A 24644-nucleotide genomic window follows, 5' to 3' on the forward strand; every position below is an offset into this window, starting at 1 on the left:
ATAAAGTAATAATTATGTACAGTGACAGATACGAGGCTTATTGTAGTGATCACAAGGTATGTAAATGTTGAATCACTATGTTGTACACCTGAAACGAATGTAATATTATATGTCAACTATAACTGAAAATAAATTTAAAAAAATTTTCTCCTATAAAGAAAAAAGCAACAGATGATTGACAAAAGATGATCCATTTCTCTCCAGCCTGTCCCCTAGGTGGGCATCCCCACAGGCTGCTCTTGCCTGCAGGCCACCTGTGACACAGCACTGCGCCCTCCGTCCATCTCTCCCCACCTGAATGAATGTCAACCGAGTAAGACATGAAGAGTGACGGGGAAGTAATAGTCGAATTTTTTCAAAGCCCCCCTGAGGGTATTTAAGGGGTCTGCCAGGAAGTAGATCTTTCAGGCCATCTACAAGTCGTTTTCTGGCAATGATGCTCATTATTTTTTCATGACCAGACATTTTACTATTGCCTGAAGAAATGAGACCAAGAACTGAAACAACGCTATTTCCAGAGCGGGCATGAAAAGAGGGAGAGGGAACTGTCTTAAAAGCACCCATTCTGGTTTCCCACCATCTCTCAACCTCTCATCCAGACGGAGAAGGCACTCCAAAAACAGAAGCATCGAAAAGCCTTCTCCTTCTCTGTGTCTCATGCTCTCTGCCTAGAACGAGGCTGCCCTCTTCCAGTCCCAGGAAGCTCTGGGCCGGGCTCCCTCTAAGGCCCCTTTTCTGGAAACGAAGGGAGAAGGAAGAAACAACAGGGAGGAAGTCTAAGCACTATGGAAAAAATGTGTCAAATAAGGTCACATGGTAAGCTTTAAAAAAAATCCCTCCCACCTTTTCTCAAGACACTGGGCAAGTGTCTTTCGTTTTTCCTTTTTCCATAGTTCACATGAGCGTTTACTTGGGGTGTGGTACATTCTATGGGACTGAGGGTGTCTTTCAACAAACTAGTCAGTTATTAGGTGGCTATACCAGGAGCAAATGCATGTGAATGTAGCCGTGAAAAAATTAAATAGTGTGCAACAGCTCTTAACAGATCAGTGGGTAGAATCTAGAGGTTCTTTACCTCTCCAAAGTGCATTAGTTTATTACTTTCTCCCTCTTCTATCACCAATGATATGACTTTTCTCTCATGTGATCTTTTTCTATTTTCATAATATTTCATCACTTAAGATTTATGAGGAAACCCAATTTATTGTACAAATCCAACCTGATTGTACAAAATATACATTGCAAGAAATGTAACCTGCCTGTTATAAATACATTAAGATGTTTGACGGTGAAAGCTGCTGGCCAGGAATGGCGCGAAGAAATCAGTTCTCTTTTCATAGCACAAAGCCTGTGGGAGAAGAACAGTAGTTTCCTTTTCTGCGCACTACCCTTGCTTCTAATCCCGGGCCAAACACACCTAGCTCAACAAACTACAGGAGGAAGGACACTGGACGTTTCTGTTGGGTTGTCTCAGGTGGGTTCCCACCTGCTTGGTTTTCCACGTCACAGCTCATCTTTTGTTGCTCCCTACACGCTGACTGCTGTCAAACCCATGCAAAACACCCCCATCACCACCAGAGCAGCTCTGGGGCTGTCACGCCCACTGTAAGCTACGTCACCTGTTCCACATCCCAAGTTCATGGAGGGGAGAGCTTGGGCATATTCTTCTAGAAACTATCAGAATCAATCATCTTATCAGGAACTTTTACATGCCATCTATTCCAACGTTCACTGCAATACATACAGTCTTTTGACCAAATAAAAAATAAGCCATAAAGTAGTGAGATGATAGTATAGAAGCTCTGGAAGTTCTCCCTTAATTTTCTGTGTTGGACCAACTACTGAGAGTTCCAACTCAATGAAACACGATCTGCAGAGATTAGGTACGTGCGCAAAGAGACACAAAAGATAACTAAAGAGAGCAAACTCTGAATCTGTTCCAGATCCAAGATTTTTATCACACGTAAAAAAATAAGCTTAGGGAAATAGTATTTGAGGATTAAATTTCAAATCACTCCTGCCACATATTTGTTGGTACTTAAAGTTAATAGGATACAGAGAAATATATTTATATAGAAACTGTAATATGTCAGTTTAGATAGAAATGTAGAGGTCTTGACAATTTTTGAAAAGCAGTAACTTTTACAGCAGGCTGGCTATGGGTTTTCGTTTTAAGATTTGTACTAAGCATTCCATAGAGCTGCTGATGTAAACATCTCCATTTAATTTACTTGACAAAGAACGATGCGATAAGTCAGTCAGATCCATTTCTTCTAAAGCAGCCAAAAAGTAATCAAGACATGTTGGCAAAGGGTTCCTGTAATGTCCTAAGCTTTTGGAATTAATAAAATATTAACTTTCCTTTCCCCTTCCACAACTGTTTTCCAATTGGGAGTGTATGTTTTAGATTCCATTACTGTATGCGATTCAAGATGGGGGAAGTAAGCTCAAACTTAGCACAATCGCAGTGCCACAGGCATATGTCCTACCTCCGTCCTTATAAACACACATGAGCAAATGAAATCACTGTACCACCGATGGGGTTTAAGTTAACAACACAGACGGTTATTAAAAAGAAAAACAAAACCATCAGCGTGCCAAATGCGAACAGGAACTAAGGAAGGCAGTGGGGTGCCAGGATTCCCCGAAAGCTTTGTAATCAGCATCATTCCACTGCAAGAGGAGCTGGATGGGCAACACTGAGCAAGGGGAAGCCCTGCGCTTATGATGTGAAACCCAAACCTACGGCACAGAATCACACAAGCCAGGGTGCGCTGGAGCCACTTCCGCCTTATACCTCTGAAAGGGGATTTGCCCCCAATTTAAAGCGGGCAGAGGTCACACTTTTTAAAAAAGTCACGGGCTGGGCTGCAGGATGACCCCCACCCCAGGCAGCGCAGAGGCCAGGACTGGCAAGAATTGGGAAAAGCTTATGAAATAAATGTCATGTGCTTTGGTTGCAACCAATTACAAGCACGTTCTAAAAGCCCGTGAGAACATTACAAAGCTGTGAAGCAAACGGGCGTGTGAGGGGGAATATGCGTGTGCTGAAATTCTCTGAATTCCCATTCTGCATGTGGATAAGAGAAAGGAACCCTTCATCCTCCTAATCAGGAAAGAACGGGTAGAGCGAGCTCTCTATGGACACACTCACCAAATCTTCTGCTGTGATGGGCTGCCCATTTCTGTCACTGGCCACCACCATCCTCCCCAGCCGCTCCTTCATGTCCTTGAGGCTGTCGGTCAGGGCCAGCACCGCCATGATCTCGCTGGCCACCGCGATGTCAAACTGTGCCTGAGATGACAAGAGCAAAGGTGCGGGTGAGCTGCGGGGCCGTGTCTGCAGGAGCCGTAGCTCAGCAATTAAGGTCTCGCAGGCCGGGGATCACCCTCGAAGGGCCATTCTCAAGTGCACACGCTTTCTGAGCGTCTAGAGCACGCACAGTCCTGGGCTTGGTGCACTCCTAGGGTGGCCGCAGGCTTCTTGCATCTGCTCTGCTGAGCAGGACTCGGCCTGGCTGGGTCCCTATTACAACAGCTCATGCACTATTTGCTTCTATAGCATGTTTCAGATGTGTAATTAATGACTACACATGTGATTACCTGTTTGATGCATGTCTCCACCACTGGACTCTAAGTGCCATCAAGGCCGGGACCCTCTGGGGAGGGTTCACTCCCGAATCCCCAGCGTGGAGAGCTGTGTGAGACCCAATAAGCACACGATGGCGAATGAATGAACAGCCTGCGGACTCTATGAGCTGTTACTCATCGTGGGGCCGAGGGGGCGGCATTTGAGAGATGAGGAGCGGACAGTGAAAGGAGATAGTCCTGAGGCCAGTTGCCCGGAGTCTGAGCTCAGCCCCGCAGCGAGGACAGCCTGACTGTGTGATCACCATGTCAAAAGAGGACACAGGAGCACTTTCCAGCTGTCCACAGGGCGCGGCCACATCAGCCCTGGAAGTGCCCGGCACTGAGTGCTGGAGAGTGCGCACTTCCTGCGGCCTCTCCGGGCTCTGCCTCCCGCCTGCACAGCCCAGCAGGAGCCGGAGGACGCGGGAACATGCACTTCCTGCACTTCCTCCTCCTCCTCAGGCAGCCCCTGGACAACCCATTTCATTAAGCTCCGGCTGAATTCCCCTCTTCCCAAGGGGCATGAGAACCAGACACGGTCCAGCTTGAGAGAGAAAGTGGCTATGCCCTCGCGGAATGCCCTTAGGAAAAGTTTTATTGTCCATTTCCGTCACTGACAAGAAAGGAAATGAAGGAACCAAGGAGCTTTCTGGCTACTTCCTGAGTGAGATTTCATTAGCTACTGATTTAGTGAAAAAAATATTAGGTGAAAGTCAAATGCAACTACATTCAATTATTACATTCTCCCCATAACCCATTCTGAACGTAAGTGATTTTTCATAGCATGATAGTTAGGGTTCTCTATGCCACCATTCCATTATAAAGAGTGCATAGAAAAAAGTGACTAAAAATATTAAAACTTATTAATCAAAACATGAGACTAGAAATACTCTTAAGATATTACCTGCATAGTAAGTGGAATTTATAACACATGTACAAGTTCTTCATTTGTAATTATTACAATTGCAAATTTTTATATCTTGAGCAATATAAAAAATGAAATGAATTGGATGGATATATATTTCATCGTTATTTATTTTATTGACTGAATGATGCAGAGGACTACGCATTTTTGTTTTGCAAATAAAACATTTTAAATCATATAAAGGTGTAAGTGTAATTGTTATTGTTTATCACAAATTTAACCATTTGTACGCCATAAGCCTCTATAGACACAGTGGCGGACCTTTTTAAATTAAATTGAAAATATCGTAGCAGTTAAACAAAGGACATTAAGCAATGCTGGCAAGGATGCGAATCCACATGGCCTTTCTGGAAGGTAACATGGAAATCATTACACATCCACATTTGAAATCTGTGCCCTCTTTGACTCTGAAATTAGGGGCCCGGGAACCTGTCCTAAGGATACCATCTCTAAGAATTCACATAAATCTGTGTGTATGTTACCTTTGAGGATATCAGCTTATTGATGCGAGCTCAGCTCTGCAAACACCCTAGGTGTCCATTACAGGGAACTGCTTAATCCAGGATGACACATCTACAAGTCGAGATATTCTACAGCCATTAAAAAGTGATCACACAGATCTCCCTTTATGGCATAAAAAGATGTCCTTAACAGGGTCTTATGGTCTAAAAGAAGCAGTTGAAGTTTTTAAATATAATCCCTTTTTACTTAAAAACACGAATACATAAAACACTACAAGATAAAACAAATCTCATTTGTAAACCAGATGTACAAACTGAATGTGCGCCTGAATATAATGAGCCTATCAATACAAGGCATTCAAATCATAGCCATTATTAATCTCTCCTATTTTATACTGTGACAATGCCCAGTCACAGCACAGAAACACGGAGAGAAAATGTGAAAGGCCTTCCTTACTACCCGCTTTTTTCCCCATGCCTCTTTCCTGATACAACTAGGTCAGAAGCTGGTATACATCTTACCAGCTTCCATTTTATGTGCTTATATACATATACGATCATGTATGCTGGCCTCTTCTGAACAGAAAGGTGATTACATTGAGTATTTCACTTCAAAAAAATTTTTAGTTTTTTTTAACCTTTCCATTTGACAATGATATGAGAGCCCCATGTCTCTCCCTCTGTATATACTTTATCATTTTCAACTGCCACATTATCTGTACAGAAGCAGGCACCAAAGATACGTAACCACTCCTACTCATAAACGTTTGGATTGTTTAAAATTGCCTCCATTACAAAAAATGCTGCAATTAATATCCTTATACAAAGATGTTTTGTGCACATATGAAAATATTCCCTACATCCTCCTTTTTCTTTAACATTTATAGTCCTGGAGTTGAAACTGTTGGCTCATTTCAAAACTTAATACTAACAAACTGTCTTTGAAGAGGCTTCACCAATTTATATACCCACTAACCCTGTAAAAAGTCTCCAATGGGTTATGCTTTGATAAGCTCATAGGTAAATAATACTGCACTGTTTTTTAATTTGCAGTTTCATGATTGCTGATTGGCATTTTATTTCTGTCTTTATAAACTGTCTTGTATTTATTCTAATATCTTACTTAGCAAATATTTACCGAATATCTACTCCTACCATGTAACCAGGTTCTATACGCTGAGAATACAGCAGTAGCAAGCGACAGAAACCCCCGCCCTGAGGAAACTCACATTTTAATAAGGGGACAGAAGATAAACACGATAAGTCAGGACAGCAAGAAAGGGACAGAGGGAGCTTGGGGACAGGCGGCTATAACAGTGTTAAAGTAGGTGACAGGAAAGGCCTTCATGAGAGCAATATGTGAGTACTACCTTGTGCAAGTTCTTTCTGTGTTTGGCACATCAACCCTTTGTTTTATACATATTGCAAATACTCTCTTCCAGTTTGTTACTGGTCTTGTAATGCTTTTGTACATTATTTTTTTCATACTAAAGATTTTAATTTTTTAATGTCAAAATCATCTCTTCTTTATACTAGAAGTAAAAGTGATTTTTTTCACTACGAAAAATTAACAATGTAAAGGTCATAAATCTAAAACTGTCCTAAAATATAAGGTTTATTACCAAAAAAAAATTCCTTAGAGGCCTATTGTGCCTGGATAAAAACTCATGGAATGAATTTATATTCCCCAAGCACCACGGCCCTACACTGGAGGCCTATTAAAATGAAGGTGGACATCATAATTTATCTTCCACATTCTCTGGATTTGAGTAATAGAACATTATCCTTACAAATTCCTCAGGCTATTCAGCCAAATGCCAAGGTGCTTTTTTTCTTTGGTTTTTAAATTTGAGTAATGTGCCTGAGGTTTTCAAATTTCAGTTGTCATGCAGCTGTAGTAATAACTGGGTTGGGTCTGCAATAAAATATGTTAGGATTGACATTCCAGGGACACCCCGAGCGGCACATCCCAGAAACACAACTAAACCCACACAGGAAAAGGATGGGAAGAAAACACAGGAGTCTTCCCGCCCCCCGACCCCCCCCGAGTCCTGCTGAGGATTGGAAATGACACTGGAGAAGGTGGGAGACCCCTGGCCACCGCAAGGAGAGGAAGGAGAAGAGAACAGCAGAGAACTGGCATCTATGCCGCTGTAAACCAAGGCTACTAAGAACAGAGCCACTCCTGTGCAGAACAGGCCACGCACCTGCCGGGAGTACCCCTTCTCTGTGCTGGCCTGCCCGATCGTTATTTTCCGTAGGAACCGGTCATTGGTATCCAACACTGAAAGAGAAGAGAACAGATTATTCAGTCAAGGACGGACTGGCTGCCGGGTGTGCGCCTGGCCGTGTTCTGAGGGCTGGGGAAGCAGTAGAGGTAAGAGACGAGGCCCAGCTTCCCGGGAGCTGACCCTCCAGTGGGCAGACACAGGGAGGGATCTAACACACAAGAAAGTATCAGCCAGTGCTAAGTGCCCTGGGAAGATAAAGGTGAGGTGACGGTGCTGGTCAGGGGACCAGTGGGGTGAGGTATCATTTTTAAAAAAATAGATATTTTTATTGATTTCAGAGAGGAAAGGGGAGGGAGAGAGAGAGAAACATCAATGATGAGAGATAATCTTCGATTGGCTGTCTCCTGCACGCCCCACACTGGGGACTGAGTCTGCAACCTGGGCATGTGCCCTGACTGAGAATCAAACTGTGATCTCCTGGCTCATAGGTTGATGCTCAACCACTGAGCAACACGGGCTGGGCGAGGCCTCATTTTTTGACGAGGCAGTTAGGAAAAGCATTTCTGAAGGGGTGACCTATTATGCTGAAACCTGAGTCACAAGAAGAAGGCAATTAAGTTTCGCAAAACGTTAATCACTGAGCCACCATATGACCCATCAAGTCCACCTCTACACACATATCCAACCGAAAAGAAGGCGGGAACTTGAACAGATAGTGCACACCCATGTACATACAGCATCATTCACAACAGCCAAAAGGTGGAAACAACCAAATGTCTGAGAGATGAATGAAAAAGCAAAATGTTACATGCACATACATGGAACATTATACGGACATAAAAAGGAATGGGCTTTTGATATATGCTACAACATGGATGGACGTTGAAACCAGGCATGATAAAATATGCTAGGACAATTACTATATGATTATGATGCTATCTAATTATTGTGGTTACCTGGGGCTGGTAGAAGGGGAGTTATTGTTTAATGGGTGCAGAGTGTTTGTTGGGGAAGATAAAAATGTTTTGGGTATAGATAGTGGTGATGGTGTAATCACTGTAAGCCTTGCGGATGTATCCAATGGCACTACTTGCACACTAATAAATAGTTAAAATGAGGCAGGCATATTAAACCACAATAAAAAAATAAAGGAGTCAGGGGTGTGTGTGGGGGTGAGGTCAATCTGAGTTGCAAAGGCACCAAATCTCATTTTTTTATTGGCTTGTTTGAATTGCACCGATCTGCATTTTGATTGTGAAAACTAGACTAGGTTTAGTGAAAACCATATCTATAATGCCAGAAGGGCTGAGATTTCACTAATAATGCATGAGGCTTCAAATAACAAGCTGTCCACACTGACAATGTAGATCGTTTACCAAATGTACAACCTGACACTGACGGGGGGATGGGGAGGTCCCGGGGGATGAAACGCTGACCTTGCCTTTCAGGCACACGGCACTAGCCGACCTGCCCACCGTGCCCACCTCTTGTTCCCCGACTCACTGAACTGGGGGATGGGAGAGAAAGCAAGACTATCTACTGAAGGAACCGCAATAGAGCAGGCGCGTGATAAAAATGGAGGTGGGCGGAACGGGGAGCGTGGTGGGCAGGTCTCAGATGAACCATGCAGGAAGGACCACAAGGCCCATCTTCTAACCCTCGGCATCGCCTCGGCCATCAGTGCTACCACCGCGTTCCCGTAAGCGTATGTGATCATCTCCACTGCCATCTCCAGAGGCCTGAGGCCCAGAACACGCATGTGGCCTGCTCAAGGTCATGCAGTGAGTTAGTGGCCGGGGGGAGACACACACTGGGGGCTCCTGAATCCACGTGTCATGCTCTTTCCCTCTGTCCCACCCTCACAGAGGGCAGTGCGGGGGTAGGGGGAAGTGTCCCAGCTAAGAGGGGAACGGGAAGGGCGGGACCAGGACGGAGGTCATGGGGAGGCCCCCGTGTTGCACTTGACGTGTTACAGAGTCAAGTGCAAATGGCTGGAAGCATGCGCTAAACTCAGAGAGAAAATTCAGAACTGAAAAATACAGATTTAAGAGCTACTTAGAGTGGTGATAAGAACATGAAAGGAAGAACTTAATGTTGTGGATAGAGAGGGCGAGTAAGACACAGACTTTAAAAAAATATAGGACAACACCGTAAGAGATAAAGAAGAAAGTGAAGTAATTTTCCTTGGACACGTGGAAGGCGTGGGAGTGGATGTGACTGAGCCCTGATGAGCAGTTGGCTGAAGGGGCACAGCCTTTCCTCCTCAACAGGAGGCAGAGATGAGAGATAGGGATGGGATTCTAAATAAATGGAGGAATTATGGAACACAAGCTGGGCGGACAATGGGAAGAAGGAAGACCGAGCCTTTGCAAAGCTGACTTGGGGAGTGTCAGCTGGGATATGGCCGACTCCTGACCTGGCGATCAGCACCCACCTCTCTGCCACGTGATGGTGGGGGGGTCGATATTGAGACGGACGAATCTGCTCATTTCCTCTTCTGTCAGTGCGCTGGGATCCGTCTTATTTATTCCCAGTTTCTAATGACCAAGAATAAAAAGTGCGCTATGTATTAGAAGGAACAGAAAGCAAGGTGTAACCAAATGGTCCCTCTTCCTTTATTTTCTCCATGACTAGGAAAGCCTTTGTAAAATCTGAACTGGAATTCTGAGTCAACTGTAGGCGAGGCCAACTCACAGAAATCAGCGCCTGAGACCCAATATCTCCTGTAAGCAGAAGGCAATGATATGTGTAACATACCCTTTAACATGGCAGATCTGAAAATGTAAGGCAGTTGGCAGTACCCAGAGGGCACGGGCCGTTTTGGCCGAGGATCTGGGCCCCTCTCCCTGGTCACCTTGCTGTGCCAGGAAGGGACATAAACCGCTGGCTGTACGGCTGATGCTCCAGTTCATCTGTTCTTCTTTTCCAGTTCAAATACCAATGATTCAAGTAAACTCAATGTCTGTGTTTTCAAAACTAGTTGTTTCTAATTCACTGAGAAAGAACCCATTGAAATTGTTGATGCATCTGTCCCTACAAAGGAAGCATTCTGAGACAGTGGCTTTTAATGAAGAAGGATAAAGAAGGCATCTGGACAACATACCATCTATGTTGTAGCTGCAGGGGGGAAGGGGTGTTGTGTGTTATTCTCAGCAAACCCAATGTGGTAAGAAGCAAAGGAGTGAACTTTAAAAACCAATTATTACCAGGTAGTGGCTAAAAATTATACCATTAAGGTAGTGTCTAGGGCAGTGATGGCGAACCTATGACACGCGTGTCAGAGGTGACACGCGAACTCATTTTTTTGGTTGATTTTTCTTTGTTAAATGGCATTTAAATATATAAAATAAATGTCAAAAATATAAGTCTTTGTTTTACTATGGTTGCAAATATCAAAAAATTTCTATATGTGACACGGCACCGAGTTAAGTTAGGGTTTTTCAAAATGCTGACAGGCCGAGCTCAAAAGGTTCGCCATCACTGGTCTAGGGTCTGAAAAAGAGCAAGGGGAAACGAATGTGATTAGTAGGACAAGCAGCAAAGAGCCCTAGAAAATAGTAATGTGAATTAAGATTGCTTAGTATCATGTCAACTGTAATTGACAAGTAAAAAACAACAAAATAAATATAGAAAAAAAAAGATTGCTTAGTATTTTGCTACAACAGAAACTGAAATAGATGAATTTTAAAAGGCTGTGTCTCGTTCCCTAGAAATTAAAGACATTTCACAAGAGAGAAGGGCTCTTGCAGATTCTCGTGTTTGCTGACTCGGGCACTCCAGGCCGGCAGAGCAGGCCTCTCATTCATAGAGGCAGAGCCTGAGGCCCGATTTGTCCGCCCTGCTATTTGGTGTGGGATGCAGGTCCCAGGCTTCCAGTTCTGTGCTCTCCGTAGCGCTTCATACCCCAAAGAGTGGCTCAAAACCAAATCCAAACCAGGTTCAAACTTTCTGGCTCTGACCATTCTTCTGCTTCCTCTAGGATATTTTCCTTTTAAAGAACCACTCCCTGGAAACTTACCTTCAGCCGAGCAAGCTGAATGTTGGAAAACTCTCGGACACCATTCACTGAAGGAACCAGGCGATTGTACAGAGACTAAGAACACAAAACAAAAATAAAACGCCACAGGAGTTTAAGGGCCAACCATGAACTTGGACAAGTCACAGGATACAACAAAGTTCATTATATTCATAACCAAACTGTTTAGATTATAGGCCCTATTAAAATTCTTGGCTATGATAAGCGATGTAGCCTTAAGCTCTGTCATTTTCATAAATCTGCCTCGATCTGACATAATGCACATTGCAAAGAGTTTGCATAAATAGATGTTTCTTCATCTACAGCCTTATAACTATCAAATTAATATTTATCTGAGTTTGGTTTCAATAACTCACTAGAAAGTTACTTTAACTGGAGGTAGTCGGGACCCCTATAAAAGTGCCAGAAACGCCTACTTTTACCCATGTCCGTGTCTATGAGGAATTAGCACCTGGTGCCCTGTCGCTTCCAGATGTATGGTTTGCCTCTCAGAGTGCATGCACCTGAAGCTCATCAAGCGGGTGTGACCTTTTTAAAAATTATTTTCCTTTTTTAATTCATTTTAGAGTGAGAGGAAGGGAGAGGGAGAGAGAGAGAAACATCGATGAGAGAGAAACATTGATTGGCTGTCTCCTGCATGTCTTCTACTGGGGATCGAGCCCACAACCCTGGCATGTGCCCTGATCAGAAACTGAACCTGTGACCTCTTGGTTCATCGGACAAAGCTCAATCACTGAGCCACACAGGCCAGAGAAGGGGGTCTGACCTTTTTAACAGCACACCGAGGACAGATGCATGTAACATTAGTCTTAAAGAGCTATCACTCCAACCCCCTTAGTATAGAGTGGAGATTAGACCAGCCGTGGGCAGTTTGAAATGAATAAAACTATTGAAAAAAAAGACCGTACCCTTTTATGTAATGATGTTTACTTTGAATTTATATTAGTTCACACAAACACTCCATCCATGCTTTTGTTCCGGCCCTCCGGTCCAGTTTAAGAACCCATTGTGGCCCTCGAGTCAAAAAGTTTGCCCACCCCTGGATTAGACCTATGGACAGAATGAAGGGAAGTGGCACACCAACCACCTTAAAAACTACAGGCTCGTCTCAAAGAATATTTGGCTTAAAAAGTACAACCGACATAACCCTCCCAACAACTTAGCAGTGGTTATAAACTCACTTGAGAATCTGACCAAAATATAGAACCTATCCCCCAGAAATAAGAACATGTATAAATTCACAAAATTTGGACAATTTCAGAGAGCTTATAACTTCTTAAGAATCCAGGAGTCCTAGGACAAGATGCCCCAAACAGCCAACAAGAAACCTTTCTTACCTTGTCAGTTTGAGTGTTTTCATGAAAAATCCTTGCGTCGATGGCAGCAGCCAGCAAGTTATTGGCGGCAGTGATGGCGTGGATATCCCCGGTCAAGTGAAGGTTGAACTACACATGAAATGAAAACATCTTTCTACTTGTTTTAAACAACCATGGCAGTATTCAAGGACTTTCTGAATAAATAAAACATTATGCTAATTACATATCCTGAGCCCATAAAACAGCCTAAATCAGAAAATCAATGTCAGCATTTGCCACTTGACAATAAAGAACTCCTGAACAGACTTTCTGCCCCAAATTCTTTCTTTCTCATGATAAAAGTGAAGGGTTCTGATATCTTAGTGATTGGTTTCCTTATTCTGTTTTCCTTATTTTCATTTTTAGGCATTGTTTTGTGTGTTAGAAAATGATAATCCTAACAAATATACTTTGGAAGGAGGCAGGGCATGAAATAAACAGCAACAACAGAATAACAGGAAATATGACACAAAGTCCGAGAACAAAAAAATATATCATTCTCACAACTCTATTAATTCTGCTATTTCCTTCTAGTCTTATGTGCATACACAGTCATATGTATACAATTGGCATACTTATAATTTGCTACCTGCTTTAAAAAAAACACCTCATTATTATGTAATAACGTTGTTTATGTACAGTTACAATTTATAGGGGCTGTATAATCGAGAAAAGTACCAAAACTATGCAGTCTCTGGCTTCCAAAAATACATGCAAATAGTTTTGTGTTTTTTTTTTAAATAATCAATTGCTAATAACCAATGTTTCCAGCAGTGCAGTTATGGGGTTAAAGGACTTGGTGGTCTCACCACATTGCTGCTTGAAAGGGTGGAAGTGCCACCCGAAAAACACTACCAGTTACTTCAGAAACAAAGCAACTTTGGGCTAAAAAAATAAGTTAATTTATTTGAAAAAGTGGTGTTCTGCTTTAAGTTACATTTCTTTCATTTCTTAGAAGGTTAACTATTTATATTTTGTATTTAAAGTCTGATTTTGTAACAAAATATATGATCACTAAAAATATGAAAAATTAAATATGTGCAAATATTTTATAATATTTATAATGTGAAGTATTGAGAACATGCCATAATAGTTTATACCTTAGCTTATAGGCAACACGGGCCTGCTTCCTCTCATCCAGAACCTGAGGCCAGGAGGGTTTGGGGATTCAGAACTTTTTGGAATTTAGAGAGGTGATGTGATGTACGTATAACTTACTTAAAAAACACCCCAAGCAGGGTGTCGGTCAACATTGGTTCATCAAAAACAATATTTCTACAGCAAAATATAAGAAGGTTTATACCAACTGCACAGACAAAATCCATAAAGAGACCATAACAATCAAGGCTGGGTTTTGGTTTCCAGGGCCTTCAGGATGCTGGAGTTGAGGACTGTGGGCCTGTGTTTATGGGAGCACAGAAAAAAAAGTGGCACACGACACGTGTCCCTTTGAGATCTTACCTCCTCCATGGGGATGACCTGGGCATACCCGCCACCTGCAGCGCCTCCTAAACAACAGAGCGGGCACCGTTTAAAAGGAGTCACCAAGGGCAGCTACACAGATGAACAGAGCCCCAGGGACACGGCTCCTCACACCCAACGGGGAGTCACCTACCCCCAAGATGAAATAACAGCCAGTGGGAAACATGAACCATTTATCAAAGTAGGACAAGAGGGGGGAAAGCTCACACCATGTCCAACTCTGCAATTTAAGACTTTCATTTTCCTCATTTTAAAAAAGGGTAAAAATAATATTGCGAATGTTATTGCAGCAAACATGCGGTTTTCTTAATTTATTATATCTTTGGGGCTATGCTTCATTTAAGTTGCACATGCACTGAAGTATCAAAAAACTTGGCTAAAAATATCCGTCTGATAAACTCAGACTAACACATTATAAACTTAATTTATCTTAGATGATAATATATAAGATCTGCCATGCTCTTTATCCCTCAAAATTGTAAAGCCTTTACATTAAAAAGAACTAATTTTTCCTAAAATGATAATGATACCATTTTATAGTTTATCCTGTTTTTTTCCATACTGTCTCATTTGGTCCTCACAATAACCTGGTAAGCCTAGCTTATGACTTTTTACACTTCTACAGCCACAGCTCAGAGAGGTTATAACTGGCTGAAGGTCACACAGTGGTAAGAGGCAGCCATGAATAAAATCTCGGCCTTCTTGCTCCAAGTCTAGTGTTCATTCCACTGCATGACATTCTACGAGTTATCAGGACTTAATGAATTACTAGTTATTAATATTTACAAGAGTAATATAAATATAATACTGCTAAAAACGACAAAGCGCCAAGAACGAACGGTAATTAGAGCAATAGATGCTATTGTAAAGTGAGCTGGAGAACAATTTCATGATAAATCAGTGAAGAAAGAGTAGTGAATGGGATGGTGCCAAATATCAGCCCAACCACGTCCAAAGAGGAATTCCATCACATCTCTGTCCACAGCCAGCCCCAGAGCTGCTCAGGCCCCACACAGCAACTCCGAAAAGGGTGAGGCTTGGGCTCCCACGGGAAGGGTCTCTAGCCGCATGAATGGAAAGACCTTTCACCATGGTCGGATGATAAAACACCAATATAAATAGCAGAATTTCAAAGTTGCTTGGCAAAGAAGTTTCTGGTGAAACAGAAGACTTCCACTGAAGGTTGGACTCCTGAGCAAGAGCCTGACCATTGTCCACGGAAACCAAGGGGGTCAGCTTCTTGGGCTGGGGGCGCCACTAACCCCCCCCCCACAGCGCCCTCTGCAGGACCAACTCGGGGCGACCTCCACCTACAGAGCATGGAGGAGGGGGTGCATGTAGGGATAAAACGCACTAGTTCCTCTGACAAGTTTTAACTCCACATCCGTTGATGATGTTCTTTGTAGACTTTTCTTTAAGAAAATTCCTACCCCCAATTTTGCTCTGAAAAATACGCTAGTTGTTTAAATCAAGTACCTTTAACGCCGAAAGTTGGCCCTTGCGAAGGCTGCCTTAGACAGGCAAAGGAGTTGATGTTCAAGTGTGCGGTCAGGGCCTGCACAAGCCCGATGGTAACTGTACTTTTCCCTTCTCCAAGAGGGGTGGGCGTGATCCTGATTTGGGAGGGGGAGAAAAATAATAGTGAAATTTAATAATATTTCCTAGACATCCTATAAAATAAACTTAAGGTACCAAAGCCAAATCAGAGGAGAGAACATACCATTCTAAAGTCACTTAATCAGTTTTCTTGAACCATTATGGTCTACCCACGCCACACAGGCCATGCTTAAGTTAGTCAAGATACAGACGCAATTTTACCAAGAGACCAAAAAAAAAAGAGAGAAGGTATTTGGCAGTGGTGCTAATAATATCAACTTCAAGAAGCCACATAGAACCTACATCAAATGGTTTCAAAAATTAAGCTCATGTCACTTCTTGCCAATGGGTAAGTTGGCATTTGTTCTTTCAGGGCCATTGACTGGGGACATGATGTGGGCACAGGGGCTACCTCAGTGGTCCGTGAGTGAGTGGGCACGGCTTAACCCCCTGGATTAGAAGGGATCCTATGTCCCCACTCATCCTCCCTTTTTAGAAATCAGTGCCCAGGGTTGTCCCCACCGAGTCTGAAAACAAGCGGCAATAGGCGCTCATTGCCCTAAGGCGGCTCATCACTTCTGGACTGACAGCTTTCACAGTGAGGAAGTTCTGTGCCCTCGGGAAGAGATGTCTGCTTCGTGTAGCCTCCTCTCTCCTGGAGTCAGACACACGGAGCCCCATCCCCTCCCCTACAACAGCCCCTCAAATAGTTAAAAAGAATAAGTCCCAAGCTCCTCGGTGTGCTAAGACCACCTGTGCACTGGGGAGCGTATTGTTGGCTACAACACCCAACACCAAACATCACATCACACGTTCATACATAACATCACAGTATTACGTGATAGGACAGGCGTGCATTACATTCCCATGGGAGGCTCCATAAACCTGTTCCTTAGCCTATTCTAACCATTGTGACAAGTTTTTAAAACTGTCATCTGGACTTGCAATATTGTCTTCTATGAGTCAGATGGTGTGAGTCAGGCTGCCTAGGATACTCGACCACAACAAAACTGATGATCGGGTTTTCTGACTTGCAAAATCCAGTGATGTGACCACGAAGAAGTAATACCCTTAGAGACATCATCCCCAACTATCTCAGACCACCAGAGTCATGCAATCAACCATTCATTCAGCAAGTATGTATTAAGTACTACTATGTGCCAGGCTCCTAGTCCCTGGGGATACACTGATGTCCAAGCTGGATTCCATCACTGCCCTCACAGAGCTCATGATGAATGAGACACATGGACAGATAAATCAGCAATTACAATGAATGGGAAATAGGGCAGTTAAATTGCATTATGAGAGCCCACGGAAGGAAGATCTAACTAGATTTGGAACATCAAGGGAGGTTTCCTGGAGGAAGTAATATCTAAACTGAGACCTGACAAATGACTAAGTACAGCCAGACACAATTGAGGGTGGGGTTGGGGAGGTTAATATGCTAGGCTCTGTGTTATAGTCATTGGGTTCATCATTTTCAGTCCCATTTGAAAAATGAGGAAATGGAGGCACAAGGCATTTAAGGAACTTGCCCAAGGTCACACAATTAGAACTGGAAATCAAACCCAGTCAAATATTCTTACCTCACAAGGTTATTATTATTTTTTAAAAATGTATTTTTATTGATTTCAGAAAGGAAGGGAGAGGGAGAGACAGAAACACCAAGGATGAGAGAGAATCATTGATGGGCTGCCTCCTTCATGCCCCACACTGGGGATCGAGCCCACAACTCGGGCATGTGCCCTGACCGGGAATCGAACCATGGCCTCCTGGTTCAGAGGTCAACGCTCAACCACCAAGCTACACAGGCTGATTATCACATGGTTATTTTTATGGATAGGAATGGGTAAGATCAGTCAGCGAGTGTGAACAGAGTAAGAAAAAAGATAAAAAAATTGTTAAGAAGGTTTTTTCTCCTAAGGAATAGTCAGAAGAGAGAGCAGAAGGAAGCTAAGGAGGAGCAGTGGAAGAAACCTTGAGGAGCAGCAGGGAGCAACAGGGAGTCTTGGAAAGAAACCAAGGCAGTGTCGAGTTTGAAGAGGTCTGAAGCCCAGTGAGGACCGAGAAGTAGGTCACTGGATTTAGCATCAAGGAGGTCGCTGGCAGGGAGCGGGTGAGCCAACCTGAGAGGAGCCTGGTGAAGTCCCCCTCAGACTCTCCCTGCCACATGAGACCTGGTCAACACGGAGACTCAAAGTCAGGAAGGTGTTTATGCTCTGAGTGAACTTTCTGTTTAACTGAGCACTTACTGTTTGCAAAGGGATCTGTGGTTTACTTAAACTTCACACGAAGGATTACATTTTCCGTTCCAAGGATATGCTAACAGAGCTGCTGGAGACAGCCAAGAGCAGACCCGCCCAGAGATGACCTCCTCCAAACTCCAGCTCTCCATCCAACTCTTAATTAGAAACACAGGACTGCTTAGCTTTCTGCCAACGATTACAAGTCAGGAGAATCGGAAAGTAGGAAGTATTTATTGGGGGCAATAAAAGGAGAGCTACAATAAAACTGTGTCACCTCATTGCTGCATATGGCATCAAAATGTGGTTTAACTATTGTCCCCATGTCCTTAGCTCAGATTCCAAGTTATCAGGTTGACACAGAAAAGAAGCACCATGTCAACCTACTTTCTTTTCCTATAGGAGCTAAGGGTTTATGGAGACAGAACTGTGATTTTTCGTTCAGTATTTTCCTCAATTCCCCCAGCTGACTGGTCCGCTCCCTCTAATACCCCACACCATTTAGTATGTGTTTATTCTAGAACTTTCCAGAGGGCATTTTTATAAGCTTCCTGACATGTCTGTCTCGCTTGCGAGGCCATGAGCTTGCTCAGGGGAGGGATTATGCCCATTCTCATCGCATTCCAGTCACCTGTGTAAGGTGCAGATCAGCACAAAACGGTAGACGAAGGAATTTCAACGCTTTTTCTGAGATAAATGTTTACTGTTAACAAGAGTAAAAATTTATTGAAGTGCTCGGTGCCAACTTGGACATGATCTGAAAGAAGTTTACCACTTACTCAAAGATCAAAGACATGGCTTATGCAGTGGTAAAACTTTGAACTGGTCTCAAACTCTAGAATCTTGTTAAACAGCATTATTGCCATTAGCCATGGATCTACCCACAAATTGCCAACTATATGCTCAAACAGCATGCGAATATATATCACTCATCCCAGGCATCCTCCCCGGGGAAGGGTTTCTACAAGCCTTTTACTACCTAACGATACACTCCACGGACCATTGGGCTGTTTCATTGCCTGTGACTGAGGTAAAGAGTTCAAAGGTCCTGTCGTGGTTTCTTCTAAATACCTTTATTGCGCAAATAATGCAAATAAAAGGAAAACTCACAGATATTTAAATCCTTATCCAAGGCAGAAAAGCATCATCTCAGAAAAGCCAATAAAGGTTATTTTTACACAGACTAAAATAAGGAGTTGAAATAGAAAAAAAAAAAAAAAAGGAAAAAGAAAAAGAAAAGAAAAAAATCCAATCAGGTATTTGGCACTCTACAGAAAAAAAAAAAGTGATGTAAAAGATTTTAACTTTTCTTTAATGTGAAACTCAGTCTCTTCACAGGCCGATTTGGGTTTCTCTTTTAACTGTTCTGTCCAAGCAATTCAGAGAAGTTCTAGAAACTTCTGCACAGAAATCAGTAAAGGGCCAATGGAGACTGCTCCTGCACACATATCCAATGCCCTACAGCTGCACTCCGAGTCAAGTTCTCAAACAAATTCCTTTTCATTAGTGTAACTGGGAAAATATGTAAAACTCAAGAGCCCCTAAGATTCTTTTGGCATACTTCCCTGAACAATTCCCAATACTTTTCATTTTGTCAGGCAAAGCAAATAAAGTGATGTGTAGGTGTAAATACCATGCGATGTGTAGCTGATGAAATACAGATGATTCTGACAGAGTAAGAAATTCTAAAGTTTGAAGAATAGCTTTTTAAAGCGAATTAATCTGTTCTGCATTTGGGTTATTACTAGTAGAAAAAAATGTTAATCTACTGTTTTATAGTTATCCTGCTGTTGATATATTGAAATCGCATTTACACATAAACTGAAATGTATAATAACAAATATATTGTTATTTTTTAAGTTTATTTAAACATTACGTGGGCGTTTGAACTCTAAAGCATGGGAAAAGCTTTATGTGACAGTATTCAGACAAAGAGGCAGGACATGAAGTGGTATTTACGGCATGATCTCAATGTGCAAAGAGGACGAATGCATGGACAAAACCCTGGGAGGAAATCTAACCAATTTTAACACTTCTGGGTAATGAGAAATTTTGTTTTCTCCTTCTTTTTCCTCTTCTTTACGTTAAATTCTTATACAATGAGCCAAAATTATTTTCAGAATAAAAAAGCCTTTCAGAAAAAGTTTCCATTTAATGGAAAAATTGTATTTCTAAAGGCGTGTACAATGGTTTGATAATGTCACTTTCCCATCACTAACTTGATCAAAAGTAAAAATATAGAGGTGATTTTTACTTCAAATGAGCTCATTTTAGGTTATAAGTAAAATGTCTGTGCTTTAAGCTAATCATAAGCACCCGGCTATTTAACGATTAGGCAACAAAGGCAGTTACTCACTTCGGCATCATGTGCTGTGCCGACAGGGGAGGTCTGTTCCTGCTACAGAACACAGCGGGTGTATGTTATCAGGCACCTTCATGCCACTCTACAGATGCACTTCTATCTCAAAACCATCTCAAAACCCCACCCCGGCAGCTTTTGTTCTTTCCCGACGCGGCTGAAAGGAACAGTTTCATTTTTGTTGCTTCCTGGGGGCCCTTTGTTCAGCAGGGAACTTATACCACAATTTCAGAAAAAGCACCCATCTCTTGGGGTCAGAGCTGTACTTGAGAATCCAGGTATAATTTCCGTTCCTCTCCACAACACGGCAGCCTGGCTTCCTCAGCTCAGCTGCACACAAGGAAGACACAGAGACGGCGCAGGGCAGAGTCCTCCTGGGGGCGGCCCCGGGGGCTGTAACCCCAGCCGGCCAGGCCGGTGGCCACGCTCCGGTGTGTGGCCGGAGGCCAGGCTTTGGCAGAAGGGCTTCCAGAAAGGAACCTGGTAACAACACCGGCAGAGCTTTCGCTTTAGAAATATCCATTCTGTGTTCCTGGCTAAAAAGGGTCATGTCTACGCTTGTGTTTTCATTTCCAATATTCAGGCGCCCAGAGCAGACAAACCACGGCCACTCCACATGAGAAAATGCCGCAGACCTTTCCTTCTTTGTAAAACTGAGAACGCGTCCTCTGCGTTTTCCTTTAAGTCCTCCTACCCTAAACGGGGGAGACAGCCAGCAAACCCACCACCAAGATCACCCAAGGCCTGGGAGAAGGAAAGCAAATCCGTGGATAAGACGCTGAATTTGGAAGTTCTCCACACCCAGGTTTGCCTATTCACTATCAACAAACTTGCATCAAGCATTAAAAGCGTAAAGCAAAACCGACTAGATGTGCAATGACAACTCAGGAACCCAGGCGCCCCCCAGGCAGCTGGCTCCTTCACAGCCTGGCCCCAGGGGCCTGCAGACAGAGCAGCATCCCTCAGCATGGAGCTCTCCTGCAGTTCAGCTAGGTGACATTGGGGAGGAAGGGGCAGGGGGAGGCCTAGCTTGGAAAGAACCCCATTAGGGTGGGGAGTCCAACTCTAAGTGAGCCGGGCAGCCTGAAGGAGGTTTAAGCCACAGGCACCTGAGATGCTGCAACGAGATATGAATTCCTTAAAACCACAGTGACTCTGACAGACCCTGGCTGCCCACTCCTCTTTCAAAAACAGTAACAGGAGCTGGAGACAAGGAGGGGTGAGAAGGGGGAAGAGGATGGAGGGAGGAGATATGAAGCAATCAGGATACCCTTGGAGAGGTGACATGATGCATGATATCTTGATTTTTTGGTAGTTTTATATTTATTTGTAGTTTTGCAACACTGAATTCACCTCTAGGGATCTTTCCTAAGGAGGTATTGGACCAATGCACAAATATGCACGCCCAAGGTTGGTGATTTTTGCAGTTTATAACGGCCAAAAACGGGAAACAATTTAAGTGCCCAGCAATAGAGAATTGGCTAAATGAATGATGGGACATCCCTAAGATGCTCTCCGGTCATTTTCCCGCCTCCGTACTCGGAGCAGTAGACACACGCTGGTCCCTCAGTGGCTGGGCCACAGCAGTGCTTCTCGGTGCTGGGAAGATGTGGAAAATGGAGCCCACCCTCATCCCAGGCATTTCTACCACCCGCTCCGCCGGGGACCCCCTTCCCAGCACTTGAAGAATCTGGGCTATTAAGGGTGCAATGGTATGTAGCCATGAACAACGATAACGCGGCTCCGCAATGACTGACAGGGCACCGCACACTGTTGAACAATCCGCCACCCCCAGAAGAACCCTGTCAGTGACCTCATTCATGAGTGACTATCGGTGTCAAGATGGTCTCAGATGTTAACAGTTGTTCCCTCTGGGTGCTAGGAGCTGGGATGTCTCACTCTCTTGTTTATACTTTCTGGGATATTTTCACAATGAGTATGCATGATTTTTATAATCAGAAAAAGGAATAAAGCACTAACATCCGCAATTAAATATGTGAAAAGAAAGTTAACGATGAGTCAAGTCCAATGATCAGAAACATCTCTGAGTGTTAAGAGGTTTTTGTGCCTCCAGCTTTGGCCTCTAGATCATTAGCAAGCCCGTGCAATGAAAATTTAAAACAACAGAGGAATTTATATGGTCTCTCTATGTTCCCTCAGGTCACACTGAGTAAATATTTGAAATCCTTTGTTTTCTATCATATTTTTCAGCGAGGGAATGCATTTCTTTTTTTAAGGGGGAAAATAAAAGCAAAAGCTCCCGTTCATAAATACTGTGCATGGCCCAACATTAATTCCGACATGCAAGAAAGACAAATAGTGAGTTTTTATAATTCAAATACATCTGTAAGAAACAGTAAAGACATGAATAGGAAAATCTAAGTTGAACACAAAAAATGCCCTGCTCAGCCCGGCCAGCGTGGCTCAGTGGTTGAGCATCAGGCTTATGAACCCAAAGGTCACGGTTTGATTCCGTCAGGGCACGTGCCTGGCCTGCATGCTCAATCCTCAGGAGGCAGCTGGTCAATGATTCTCTCTCATCATTGATATATTTCTTTCCCCTCCTCTCTGAAATCAATAAAGAAATATTTTTTAAAAATGCTCTGCTCAGTACAAAATATCTTACTTTCAATTGTTATTTTATCCTGAAAAAAAAAAAAAAGGAAAAAATCTGAAGTGGAGAGCAAGGGTGATCAAAACACAATATGAGAAACAAAAAAATGAAGTACTGAATTAGCGACTTGTTACACTTTATATTTTGTGGAGACTAATTTCTTTTGCACTGGAAGGAAAAACTCACTGCTCGTCAAAGGAAGGCAGGCCAAGTGAAATGGACAAGATAATGTCAAAGGCGAGAACTGGATGGACACGAGAGGTGTGACGATGGATGTACATGGGGAAGAGAGTTTGGTAAACAGGTCGTCTTAGTAAAAGAGTGGTAAAGTCGTCTTACCCAGCAACTAAGACGTATTTTCCATCTGCTTGATCCTTTAGCCTTTCCAGCAGGGACAAGCAGACTTTGGCTTTGCTTTTGCCATAGATTTCAATTTCATCTGCAAGCAATCCTATCTCCTTGGCAAGGACATCCACAGCTTTTGGCGTCTGTGCTCTTGAAATCTCGATATCACTGCGGGGAAACACATAAGAGACAAGAGTCTTCTCAGCTTAGGTGGTCGCTGCTGGAGTGAAAAATGGCCGCACACCACGCCAACAATTAAATCAACGCGAAAGGCTTCGTGGTCCTTTCCCCCAAGCAGCGGTACGCACAACTGCTAACAATTAACGTACGTGAGAAAATGGTGCATCGCTTTAGAAAAACTGGAAAAGATCCTAGAATTCTGCCCGGGTACAAGGAAAACACCTACACCGTAGGAGAGGAGGCTACAGATCACAATGTGCCCGTTTCAGTGTAAATCTATTACAGAGCACAGTGCTATGGGTCCTCGCTGTGTCCGTTAACCAGGAACAGAGAGGTTACCGCACAGTGCTCTCACTGGGTGAGCCACTCTTCAAAATGTGCAAATGTGACTTTGTTTTATCTGCGTCCATACTTTCCCTCTCTCTTTCCTATTTCAAGTTCAAAATCATATTTCAAAATATTTCATTAATTACATAACTGTAATGGACCCATGTCCAAAGCTCAACCTCAGGGACAGGAAACTTGGGAGCTTCCGAGTGGCAAACACTTGGTTCTGTTTTCTCATCTGGCAAGATGGGAACAGCGCTGCGCATCTCTCAGGAGTGCTGTGAAAACCAGCGTCTGCTGAGCTCCGCAGAGAGCGCCCCTGGGGCCCCTAAGCTCGGCCATGTTTTTACTGGGGTTCAGGCCATCCAAATGTCTGGCAGGCCATCAGTTTGAGAGACCCAGCAGGCCTGAGCCAGACTGTGGGAGAGCAGGCATCAGGGACTGAGAAGACAGGAGCCAGTTCCCGGACTGGCCCGGGGGCACTATTTTGGGGCACGACAGTCTGCGTTGGGGGGCAGATCACCCTCTCCCCTGGCAGTGGGTCGCTCCCTGCTCTGGTCTGTTTCTACTGCTAACATCTATTCTCAGCTGCCACAGGACCCCGTTCTTCTCCATGACCCCACAGGGGCTGACTCCGGTGCACGAGGTAACAGTAGAGTGACCTGCAATGTCCACTTCTCCCAAGGGCAGCTCAGAGAGGGGACAGGGCACCTCAGCAGATGTGGGCTGAGCTCTGTGCCTCCAGCCAGGTTCTCTTGTGCCCTTAGGTTTTCCTCCCCCTCACTGCCATGCTCCTGCTTCATTATTCTTCCCAGGCTACCCCCTCTCTTTCCCCACTTTTACTCTCGCTCTCTTTCCTG

The 24644-nt window shown here is 43.6% G+C and overlaps 1 protein-coding gene across 6 annotated transcripts in view; it reads right to left on the minus strand.

Annotated features, from left to right (window-relative positions):
• MTHFD1L (methylenetetrahydrofolate dehydrogenase (NADP+ dependent) 1 like) overlaps positions 1–24644 on the minus strand; it is a 159947-nt gene that overhangs the window by 99355 nt on the left and 35948 nt on the right. For 4 of the 6 annotated variants that reach the window (XM_036316575.1, XM_036316572.1, XM_036316573.1 and 1 more), the window contains exons 11-18: positions 23272–23445; positions 15597–15733; positions 14100–14146; positions 12621–12728; positions 11266–11340; positions 9682–9784; positions 7224–7300; positions 3155–3295 (exon numbers count right to left, since the gene is read on the minus strand). In XM_036316575.1, the coding sequence (XP_036172468.1) occupies positions 3155–3295; positions 7224–7300; positions 9682–9784; positions 11266–11340; positions 12621–12728; positions 14100–14146; positions 15597–15733; positions 23272–23445 (862 nt within the window). Of the gene's footprint in view, positions 1–3154; positions 3296–7223; positions 7301–9681; positions 9785–11265; positions 11341–12620; positions 12729–14099; positions 14147–15596; positions 15734–23271; positions 23446–24644 lie in introns of those variants that run through there. The other 2 variants (XM_036316574.1, XM_036316577.1) reach the window with 2 other exon arrangements.

The sequence above is a fragment of the Myotis myotis genome, unplaced genomic scaffold (genome assembly GCF_014108235.1).
Source record: "Myotis myotis isolate mMyoMyo1 unplaced genomic scaffold, mMyoMyo1.p scaffold_m19_p_7, whole genome shotgun sequence".
Taxonomy (NCBI): Eukaryota; Metazoa; Chordata; class Mammalia; order Chiroptera; family Vespertilionidae; genus Myotis; species Myotis myotis.